The 12,086-nt window shown below is 44.6% G+C and overlaps 1 protein-coding gene across 1 annotated transcript in view; it reads right to left on the reverse strand.

Annotated features, from left to right (window-relative positions):
• Window positions 1-12,086, reverse strand: part of LOC126281248 (probable cytochrome P450 301a1, mitochondrial) — a 232,663-nt gene that overhangs the window by 172,666 nt on the left and 47,911 nt on the right. The window contains exon 2 of the mRNA XM_049980042.1: window positions 2,433-2,647. Coding sequence (XP_049835999.1) covers window positions 2,433-2,634 — 202 coding nt within the window. The 5' untranslated portion in view covers window positions 2,635-2,647. The remainder of the gene's footprint in view (window positions 1-2,432; window positions 2,648-12,086) is intronic.

Below are 12,086 nucleotides of genomic sequence, written 5' to 3' on the forward strand. Positions count from 1 at the left end.
TATTCCTGGACCATTTCGCATTCACATGACAAAGGCTATTTTCCCGTAGGGACATCAATAGAATACTGAAGAAGATGCCAGTTGAGGGTTCGAAGTTTGAAGAGGACTATGAAACGATCTGTTGACTCAGATTTTATCGGCAATGAAAACAGCCAAAAAGGCCTGCAGACTTAAATAAATGCAATTTTCTTCTTTTTTAATGAGACGTACTGAGAAAGACGTTTCCGGTGCATATATACAAGAAGGTGGAGAATCCTGAAGATATCTAACCACATGACTGATGAGGCAGATGAGTTTAAGAATCTGTTAGTTGTGGTAAAATACATAAATGGTAAAACACAAGACATACTGCTAGGATCTGCTCAGCATCCAGAGCATCATTTTAACACAACAATTTACTGCGATCCAATTTTTTTTCCATGAGGCTAAAAGGTTATATCTGATGACAATTAATATTCAATCTGTACTGACACTGTCTGACCTGCAGGAATCAGCGTGAAGCTGAGACCAATGAGGATAATGGACAATGGACACTATATCCGTAATGTGTGACAAGTTGAGAATTTGGGTTGCTCGAGAAGTGTGCTCGGACAACTGAAGCAGTTAAGGCAAACGCTATCGTACCACAGGAAATCTGAGTTCTGGTCCTGGTCCAGCACAAATTTTCATTAGTCCTCATTGAATTTATTTCAGCGCACGATTGCGGCTAAGGTCGGAATTAAATTTCGTCAATATTGCAGTTGCCGAATGCACAGTTAAACAAGACTTTTGTGACCGGAACATGGTCAGAGTGTGACCAAAATCGATTGTCAAAATACGAATAACTACAGCAGCATCTTCCATTCTGCAGCTCCTATCCTTTATAAAAGCTGATCAGCACTGCTTACACAACATATTGTTTTGAGCATTTTGTTATTTTACATACATTACTGGTCATTAAAATTGCTACACCACGAAGATGACGTGCTACAGACAGGAAGAAGATGCTGTGATATGCAAATGATTAGCTTTTTAGAGCATTCACACAAGGTTGGCGCCGGTGGCGACGCCTACAACGTGCTGACATGAGGAAAGTTTCCAACCGATTTATCATACTCAAACAGCTGTTGACCGGCGTTGTCTGGTTAAACGTTGTTGTGATGCCTCGTGTAAGGAGAAGAAATGCGTACCATCACGTTTCCGACTTTGATAAAGGTCGGATTCTAGCCTATCGCGATTGCGGTTTATCGTATCGCAACATTGCTCCTCGCGTTGGTCGGGATCCAATGACTGTTAGTAGAATATCGAATCGGTGGTTTCAGGAGGGTAATACGGAACGCCGTGCTGGATCCCAACGGTCTCGTATCACTAGCAGTCGAGATTACATGCATCTTATCCGCATGGCTGTAACGGATCGTGCAGCCACGTCTCCATCCTGAGTCAACAGATGGGGACGTTTGCAAGACAACAATCATCTGCACGAACAGTTCGACGACGTTTGCAGCAGCACGGACTATCAGCTCGGAGACCACGGCTGCGGTTACCCTAGACGCTGCGTCACAGACAGGAGCGCCTGCGATGGTGTACGCAAGGACGAACCTGAGTGTACGAATGGTAAAACGTCATTTTTTCGGATGAATCGAGGCTCTGTTTACAGCATCATGATGGTCGCATCCGTGTTTGGCGACTCGTGGTGAACGCACGTTGGAAGCGTGTATTCGTCATCGCCATACTGGCGTATCACCCGGCGTGATGGTATGGGGTTGCCATTGGTTACACGTCTCGGTCGCCTCTTGTTCGCATTGACGGCACTTTGAACAGTGGACTTTACATTTCAGATGTGTTATGACCCGTGGCTCTACCCTTCATTCAATCCCTGCGAAACCCTACATTTCAGCAGGATAATGCACGACCGCATGTTGCAGGCCTTTACGGGCCTTTCTGGATACAGAAAATGTTCGACTGCTGCCCTGACCAACACATTCTCCAGATCTATCACCCATTGAAAACGTCTGGTCAATGGTTGCCGAGCAACTGGCTCGTCACAATACGAAAGTCACTACTCTTGATGAACTGTGGTATGGTGTTGGAGCTGCATGGGCAGTTGTACCTGTACACGCCATCCGAGCTCTGTTTGACTCAATGCCCAGGCGTATCAAGGCCGTTATTACGACAAGAGGTGGTTGTTCTGGGTACTGATTTCTCCGGATGTATGCACCCAAATTGCGTGAAAATGTAATGACATGTCAGCTCTAGTATAATATATTTGTCGAATGAATACTCGTTTATGAGTTGCCTTTCTTCTTGGTGTAGCAATTTTAATGTCCAGTAGTGTAATTTCATGCTAATAAGAAAAACGCTGAAGAGTGTTGCAGTTGTAGTGTAATCCTGTTAAATATGTTAGTTTGATAGCTGGAGGTGATATGCGTGCACTTCAGCACGTGTTGGCTCACCTACTAGCGGCAGGAAGCGCCAGGTGTTGCCGACGATGGGCAGCGGCGTGGGTCCGGGGACCTGGCGGTAGGGGCGCGCGCGGCTCCACTCCTCTGCAGCCGGCTGGTCCGCGGCCTCTGGAGCCGCCATCGGACACTCCAGCGACACTGCCGAAGACTTGCAGCGCTGGCCCAGCGCCCTACCCAGCCTCAGGCTCAACATGGCGGCGGACCACCTGCACCACACAACACGGCAGTGTCACGCTCGTCGCCCTCAGGACAGCGTATCTTTCACTTCAAACTGTAAATGCGTACCTTCCACTGGACCCCGAAGAACTGACCAAAGACAATGCTGTCGGCACAACACAGCCCAAACACGGACTTTAAAAAAATGTAATTAAGAGGTCATTTTAATTATTCAGGTGCAATATGATCTAGTTTATGTTGTCAAAAATCAATCTAATATTCATAGTCATCGTCGTCATCTAGCACGAATACAAGGGGGGAGGAGATGTCATGGAGATCATGACCTCCTCCACCCCCCCCCCCCAACCAAACTTGTATGTATATAGTTCCCACTAATAGGCAGATTGCCGCTTTGCCACACAAGTCATCCAGCCATAAACACGTAGGGATACTAGTGCGAAGCCAGGAGGGTCGTGTCTCAAACCATTTGGGTCACATCAAACAGGTGATGATGGGTCCACAACCGATTATATTTGGATAGCGAACTAATGGTTGGAAATGCATTTTGATTGTGTTATGAATATATACATCGTACACCACATATCAACAACGTAGCTCATAGTAATTGTTCAAAGTGATGACTACCAGTCTCAATGTATCTCACAAAGATACCAGGTGTCTGTTGTACACTGGAATAGGCACCAGGTGACAAACAACATACGTCTCTGACCACCAAACAGCCATACTGTACACAACTGAGCTTATAGCACCTGTATAATACGACGTCCACATGCATCGCACTGGCGCATTAACTTCTGCCGCACGCACACCACGATCCCTGTTCTCAGTTGCCTGTTGTATCGGACAGCTTGCAATGTGTCCAGGATGTTCGTAATTACCTAAGAGGATCTAATTTACTGTCTCCTCGTTTGATTGGTCCACGTTACGTGGTGTTTGCGGGAAATGACCTGCACAGTTGTTGGGGACTGTACTCCTTCTTGTCCACGAAAGAATGTGGTTTCAACACGACGGTGCACCGGCCCACTTCGAAGTTAAGACGTTGGTATACGAAACCTCGGTACAAAGGGATGAAGACCTGCTTGCTAGGGCCCAAGCTGCCTGTCACGTTGCCCAACAGAACTCCATACACCGTTGCCATGCATGTATTGAGACTGGTGGTCGTCACTTTCCACAGTTACTATGAACTACGTTGTTGTTATGCAGTGTACAGTTTGTGTGTCCATAACATAACACACGTGCATTTCCCAGTATCGTTTCCTTATCTCAATACAGTCGGTTGTCGACCTACTATCAGCTGTTTCTGAGTCTTCTGGTTAAGGGACTCATAATGTCCTGTGGCTCATTACAGTGTTGCTGCATTTCGTTTGGTTTGACGCCCCCACCTGTAATGTACTGAAAACAGTACAGAACAGCGAAAATGTCGACGGTATAACACCAATGAACTTCTCCTTCTGGACGCATGTGAAGAGCCTAGTTTGCTAGAATTATGGCAGTTTCGGAAGTAATACGGCAAACTGTTGGAATTTTTAAATGGATAAGGCAGTGCATGGTGCGTCGCTGTTATGACTTCGTAACGAACCACCAAACACAGTGGGTCTCTTATACCAAAACTTTCAGAAGCTATATTTGAACCGTATCTGAAAGTTTGTTGGTGGAGTTTTGGTTAAAACTGTATATACAGGGTGTCTTATGTCTCTTAGGTTACATTGAAACAGGTGATAGTGGGTCGACAACCGATTATATTGAGATAAGGAACCAGTGGTCGGAAACGCATATTTATTATGTTGCGGATCTATACACCATACACCACATAGTAACAACATAGCCCAAAGTAACTAACTGTTGTTACTCAGCGCCGGTTTGTTTCCAGTTATCAATAGAATTATTTTTCAAGCGGAAATTAACGTGCACGTTCGAAAGAGCAGTCGCAATTTAGTTTAGTTCGTTATTTGTTTTACTGTTATCTGTTAACAGAGATAGTTTGTATTTAATTTAATCTTGTGGCTAGGGCCCCCCGTCGGGCAGACCGTTCGGCGTGTGCCGGTCTTTCAGTTTAACGCCACTTAGGCGACCTGCAGTCGATGAGGATGATAGGATGATGATGATCAGGACAGCACAACCCCCAGTCCCTGGGCGAAGAAAATTCCCAGACCCAGCCGGAAATCGAAACCGGGCCCCGAGGACTGACAATCCGTAACGCTGACCATTCAGCTAACGGGGCCGGACACAGAGATACAAAAACACAAAGAGTAAACAGCAATCCAACAGCTATTCAAAAACACCACATGCTTGGAGGTAGCAGACAGCGCGCGCCAGGGCAGAAATGCCACTGCTCCAGCATTGGTTATTCTTCGAGCTTTACTGTCCCTGTTAATACGTATTGATCAAACAAATGTTGCACTAAATTAATCTGGGACCGCTCTATCGAATGGGCACGTAAAATTCCGATTTTAAAATCATTTTGTTTGTAAAGATAAGTCGATTAACTCTTTTCGTCGACACTGGGCGTTGCATGAAAGACGTGGTAAGAACTATTCATTTGAACTGACTCCCGCTACACAATAAAGATACGAAATTGTAAATATCTGCTGAAACACCAGAGAAAAGGCCCCTGACGGCTCTTAGTTTACGGTATGTAAAGGGAGTATAAGTGCATATATTTTTTGTATATGGTATCTTAGCATGTACACACATCGGTGTGTTGGTTGTTTGTTCTCTACTTCGAACAGTCTTCCCATAAACACGTCACAAACTTCACGACCTGATGTTTTCCACACGGTCATACTGCACCTGTCAGCATAGACTTTCCGTGTTTCGTCCACTGACACCTGATCTGATGCCCAGGGGGAAAAAAAGCATTATGGCTTGCTTTTGACACATGTTCTTGGAAGCACTAAACAACCTCAAAACATATAAGTTGTAGTGGCCACAAGTATTAGTCTGCGAATGATGTAAATACTGATGCAGTTTCGTTCAGTACACCGTCCTCAGTCACCAATAGAAATATCTGCGTTTATGTATTCATATATACCGGGTGATCAAAAAGTCAGTATAAATTTGAAAACTTAATAAACCACGGAATAATGTAGATAGAGAGGTAAAAATTGACACACATGCTTGGAATGACATGGGGTTTTATTAGAACAAAAAAAAAGTATTGCTAGACGCGTGAAAGATCTCTTGCGCGCGTCGTTTGGTAATAATCGTGTGCTCAGCCGCCACTTTCATCACCCTTGGCCTCCCAGGTCCCCAGACCTCAGTCCGTGCGATTACTGGCTTTGGGGTTACCTGAAGTCGCAAGTGTATCGTGATCGACCGACATCTCTAGGGTGGCTGTAAAACAACATCCGACGCCAATGCCTCACCATAACTCCGGACATGCTTTACAGTGCTGTTCACAACATTATTCCTCGACTACAGCTATCGTTGAGGAATGATGGTGGACATATTGAGCATTTCCTGTAAAGAACATCATCTTTGCTTTGTCTTATATTGTTGTCCTAATTATTGCTATTCTGATCAGATGAAGCGCCATCTGTCGGACATTTTTTGAACGTTTGTATTTTTTTGGTTCTAATAAAACCCCATTCCAAGCATGTGTGTCAATTTGTACCTCTCTACCTACATTATTCCGTGATTTATTCAGTTTTCAAATTTATACTGACTTTTTGATCACCCGGTATATAGTGTGTAACGCGGATGATGTTTAGGTGTGAGTGTGTATGTCGTGTAAACTACGTTTCTACATCTACATCCATACTCCACAAGCCACCTGACGGTGTGTGGAGGAGGGTACTTTGAGTACCTCTATCGGTTCTCCCTGCTATTCCAGTCTCGTATTGTTCGTGGAAAGAAGGATTGTCGGTATGCTTCTGTGTGGGCTCTAATCTCTCTGATTTTATCCTCATGGTCTCTTCGCGAGATATACGTAGGAGGGAGCAATATACTGCTTGACTCATCGGTGAAGGTATGTCCTGCGAAGTCTTCCACTGGAGTTTATCTATCAACGCTTTCGCGATTAAATTTGCAACGTGTATGTTCACAACGTACCAGTGGCGTAGGTGAAGACGAGAAGAAAATTTTTATCCAGGAGACTTGTCTTTTATCAGTCACCTGAGCTACTGCACATGTGTGTCACATGAGATTCTGGCTAATAGTGTCCTTGAATATTAGAAATCCATTGTTCTTGCACTTAGGAAACGTAAGATTAGCGGTTTTTGATTTTTTTCAGAATATTGTGAATCTGAACAGCATAAAATTAACAATTAAATCGTTTTGTTTCTCTGCCCTTCTTCCTACCAAATTATTGTGCTTGTAAGGGTTAACTTTGGATTGAATTTATGGTAAAAGTTATCAGTTTTGCAAAACGTTTATGAATTCCTTTACTTCTTTTACTACCCTCACGGGAAAGTGTAAATTAATAATATTAACGATTAAGCCGGTGGCGTTAAAAGAGCAAAAGGACATTGAAAATCTCGCGCAGGGCACATGCTCTGAAGCTTGGGTGGCTTTTGTTGGCCAGTTTGAGGTTACCTCCCGGTTTGATAGACGAGAGGTGTTCATATGAAATTCTCCGTCTCGACTTAACTACATCATTCTGGTACTATCTTATCGTTCACACGATTCTGCTGAGTTCTTATACTCAAATATTTCAGAACCGTTTAAGATCTGTTGAAAACAGAGCCCAAGTTCTAAAGATTGTAATTTCTCCGAAACTAGCAATCGGAATCTGAATAGTGAAAATCCGTTTAATTCGTCTTTCAGAACTACGCTCCGCAAGAAAATTAAAGCATCACTTTTTCAAAACTGCATAACTGTATCGCAATCCAACGCATAAGTTCGAAATTTGGATAAAAGCTGCCCGCAACCTTCCTCTGTAACGATGCAAATGGGTGGCGCACTGCGGCGGCACTTTCGGGCTCGGCGTCGCTTCAAACAGCAAAATGTCAAAACGTGCAAAAAAAAGGCCACAGCGCAAAAATTCATATGACGTATGATGTGGCTTGATGATATCACATTGGCTCAAATTTCACCGCAGTTCTGCCCGATTCCACCGTGGACGTGTCGCATAATGCAAATGTTGTCACAACCCCTCTTACCATGTTTCATGCTTTCTTTTAAAGCCGGTGCGGTGGAGGACAGAACAGCGATGCAAATTGGTAAAAACACCTGGTTTTCTTATGGGCGGTCGGGAAAAACAATTCAGACATAGCGTCGCTTAGAACTGAGACGAAAACGCCTCAAAGGATAGCATACTGGGCGCCAATGAAACCGCGCCTTGCCCTGAATCGCGTTGATTCCCTCGAGTTTCGTGGTCGATAACAATTCTCAGTATGATCAATATAATCAATATATTTATGGGTTGAATTGCGGTCCAGCACAAATTTTCAACTTTTACCACCGATTTCAGTCAGCGGCGGGCCGCAGAGATTCGAGTGCGCACGGAAGCTTTCCTTCAGTCGTTCTTCCCGCGAAACATACGCGGCTGGTGGCTTGCGGAGTATAAATGTTGATGTACATGACGAGTAACAACACGACGTTCCTGACAATGTTCGACAAAGCTGACACCCCCAGACGCTTCAACCCTTCCTGTGGACATCGTAGGCCAAGAACCCCACTGAAAGTGCAGTGTGACACCAATTTTTGCCTTGGTGTGTAGGCGGGAACCACTAAAGATCGTTCAAAAATATTCTACGAAATCTCAACGTGATCCGAAGCAACAAAGGGAGTTTCTGCTTTTCCATCCCTCCCGTTTCACGCCCTGTTGTGGCGTGATCACGGGGAAGGAGGGAAGAGGGGGTTGCAACATTAACATGTGAGGCAAAGCGTCCCTCTGAGACCCCCAGTTCGCCAACACCTTTTGTGCTATCCATGAACTGTTATTAATCACTTTACAAATTTGCCTTTCAGAAACGTCGGGACACGTTCAGCTTGGCGGCTATCCTAGTGCCTGAAGGCAACCAAACCACAAATAAGTGGTGTCGAAGGGGTGGAAAAACAGAAACGCCCTTTGCTGTTCCGGATCACGTTGAGATTTTGTCGAATGTTTTTGAACGATCCCTAGTGGTTACACACTGTTTATTCCAAAGGGGTCACATCATGTTCAGTGGGGTTTCAGCTCCACCATGCCCTTAGAGTAGGACTGAAACGCCTAGGGCATGGCAAAAGTATCGAACGCTGTCAACAACTTCGTCCTGTTGTTCATTGTACTGAAAACTGTCCTTTTAGACCATAAAATGTGTGTTAATCAACGCCCCAAGGGAAGGAATGGTTTACGCCACCCCATAAAACATTTTCGTGTCGATTCTAAGCGGCGGGGTGTCTGAAATTTTTTCCTCAGACTTCCACAAGGAAACCGCGTGATTTCAACATTGGGTGTCGCGGATCTGACTTCCACCACAGAGACGTGAAAACAAGGGGTAAAATGTGCGTAAGAGGGAATGTGACGACCTTCCCATCGTATGACACTTCCACAGTGGCACTGAGGAGAATTGTAGTAAAATTTGGTGCCAGTGTGGCATCATTAACAAACCTTACAGCTGTTCTGAGCTGTCGTCTTTTTACCGCATATGTTGTTTGGAGCATCGCGAGCCCGATGGTGTTGCAGGGTGCCACGCTTTTGCACCATTACAGAGGAACGTTGAAGGCACCTTTGAGACAAATTTCAATGTTATGCGTCGGAATGAGAGACAACTACGGGGTTTCTAAAAAGTGGTATTTTAATTTTGTTGCGCAGTGTGCAATACTAACAGCGGCTCAACGTGTAAAAGCTAAGTTGATACTGATATTTTTGTAATTAGTATAGTTTTGAAAACAGACCACACATTTTGTGAGGATTTTTTCACAATTCATTTGGGTGAAAACGGAATCAGGTATCTCGAAAGGGTCAGGAAATATCTGAAATAATCAGCTTACCTGAATCATTCTGTTCACACACTGGACGAAAAAAACTACATATTCAAAATTCTAGATTGTTTAAGAACAAATGAAAAGAAACAATTTGTTTTATGTGACAAAAATGTCAGTGGTGCATCGTTTCTTCGCTAGGGGTCCATGAAGACTTCGACGCTAGTGACCTTCACGCTGTATGATGAATATAATTTTAGAGAAGTTAGGGAACGTCGTCACTTTACATTAATGCTCCACTGGCATTTGTCCACTAATACTTAGTAAGTGATTCACACACAATGGCTGAAGTTTACCAAACGCTTCATTTCCCGCCACAAAAAGAAATCCATAGGATGTGAAGTCGGTTGAACGTGTTGGTCACGGTACTGGTCCAAACCTCCCAATCCAGCAGTTGGGGAAATCATTGTCCAGATGTTCTCTGACACTGAAGGAAGAGTGGCGTTGGACCATGTCATACTTGGCCCATAGTCGTTACATGGCTGCTAGAGAGATATCCTCCAACATTTTCCGTAATACAGTACTTCACAGAGAAAGATACGGCCATTTCCTCCGACAAGCGCGTTAGGCAGATGACACGGACCAATCACATGATCTTGAATAATACCAGCCTACACATTTATGGTAGATCTCTGTTGATGGTGGAACAAGCCCATACATGACTACCGTGGCCGTTGAACATTCGATCCCTTATGAAGTCAGCCTTATCAGTAACCAAAACACAAGTTTGACAGTCAGGGATGTTTACAGTTTGGTGTAGATATCATTGACAGAACTTCACGGGATGAGGAAAGTTAGAAGTTGGTAAAACTTGTGCTTTCTGATACTAGAATGGATCCTTGTACGTCTGTTGCAGAACGCTCCACACATTGGCGTTGGAGGTATTTATCAGGGTCAGTCAAATAAAAACCGAACACCTACCAAAATGGAACCATGGAGCGAGAAGACGAGATGATCGGTCCCTGTTTCGTAGAACGCAGCCTTCCGCTGAAGGATCCAGAACTGCACTCACTTTTGCACGTCAGCGATTTGGTTGGGAAATACTGCAACATACTCTGTACAGCCAGGATCTTTCACCATGTGATTTTCATATCTTTCGGTACCTGAATGAAGACATGCATGGACGTCGGTTACACTCGTACGAGGTGCCTCGTGATGACTGGGTGTCGTGTGATGTCCTTAGGTTAGTTAGGTTTAAGTAGTTCTAAGTTCTAGGGGACTGATGACCATAGATGTTAAGTCCCATAGTGCTCAGAGCCATTTGAACCAGTCGTATGAGGAAGTGCAAGAGTGGATGCGGTTGTGGGTCGGTCAGCGGCCGACCGCGTTCTACGGAACAGGAATTGGTCATCTCGTCTTCCGTTGGGGTAAATGTCTTAACGTATGTGGTGATTACTTTTGAAGGCAACCATCCCATGGTCTCGTCGTGGAGGGTGTTCGGTTTTGATTTGACTACCCCTCATAGCTCCTACGGATTATCTGCTGATGTCGGAGTTGTCCCAATTCGCTGCTCCCCCAAAACCGAACGGTTTGCACAAGGCGAGTTCTACCAGCTACCCGTAGGCCTCCTCTAAGGGATCCTGTTTCACGAAGACGGCCGCCTAATCTTTCCCTCTACTGAAAAGAAGTAGCTTTCTCTGCGAGGATACTGCATTTCTTCAACCATTCACTCCAGTCACTGCCGTTTCAGTTACAAGAATGCGCTGTGAACTGCTTAGTGACTCTAGCAATATTCTATTCTTCTTCACTTCTGATCCGTAGAGATACGCAGATTCATGATCGATAATGGAACGTTCACGGTACTGAGGATGCCTCTTGCTTGCGGCACTGCGCTTTCTCCGCGCAATTATAGTGCGCCCGGTGCACATGAGAGCAGGCCACTGCTTTCGCAGCCTCGAGGTCATTAACTGTGCGCCTTGCTCCGCTGAGTCCGCAGCATCCAGCTCCGTCATCGCCGAGCATTCACTTCCGCGTACCTGAGATCCACATGTAGCCTCGCACTTTCCCTCTTGTCCTGTTTCTTTCGTGAGTTTTACGGAAACGACTTTACATTCATTTTCTGAACGCTGTACCGGCTGCAATTCCTGATACTGGAAAGGCCTCGACCTCATGATGCCACATTTTGACTTGAGGTACTATATTTTAACCGGTTTTTAGCAACTTACATGACTGAATTATGTTCCGATTTTGTGAATAATTTTTAAGCTAATCAGCCGCTGAATTTTGAAAAAGAGAAAAAGAGCGAAACAAAGAAGAAAAAAGACTGACAAAAAGCACTAAACGTAAAAAGTGAGGAGCTAAATGACTCAAAAGTAGCGATTCCGAGGTTACGATAAGCTGACGCTTCATGTGCGAGGGCTTCCTGTAAAGTGATGCCTCCGACTTTTTTTGTTGAAATCTCTTGAAGCTTTTTAAATAACACAAACTTTATTAACATTCGACATCTTTATTCTCCATGTTTCTTTCTTTCTTTCTTTCTCGGGCCTTTGTCCCGCTAAATGTGGGGTCGGCTTTGTTATGACGGATGTGGCAGTGTTAATTGCAGAGGGTGGCCGGATGCCC

This window comes from Schistocerca gregaria, chromosome 7 (genome assembly GCF_023897955.1).
Source record: "Schistocerca gregaria isolate iqSchGreg1 chromosome 7, iqSchGreg1.2, whole genome shotgun sequence".
Classification (NCBI taxonomy): domain Eukaryota; kingdom Metazoa; phylum Arthropoda; class Insecta; order Orthoptera; family Acrididae; genus Schistocerca; species Schistocerca gregaria.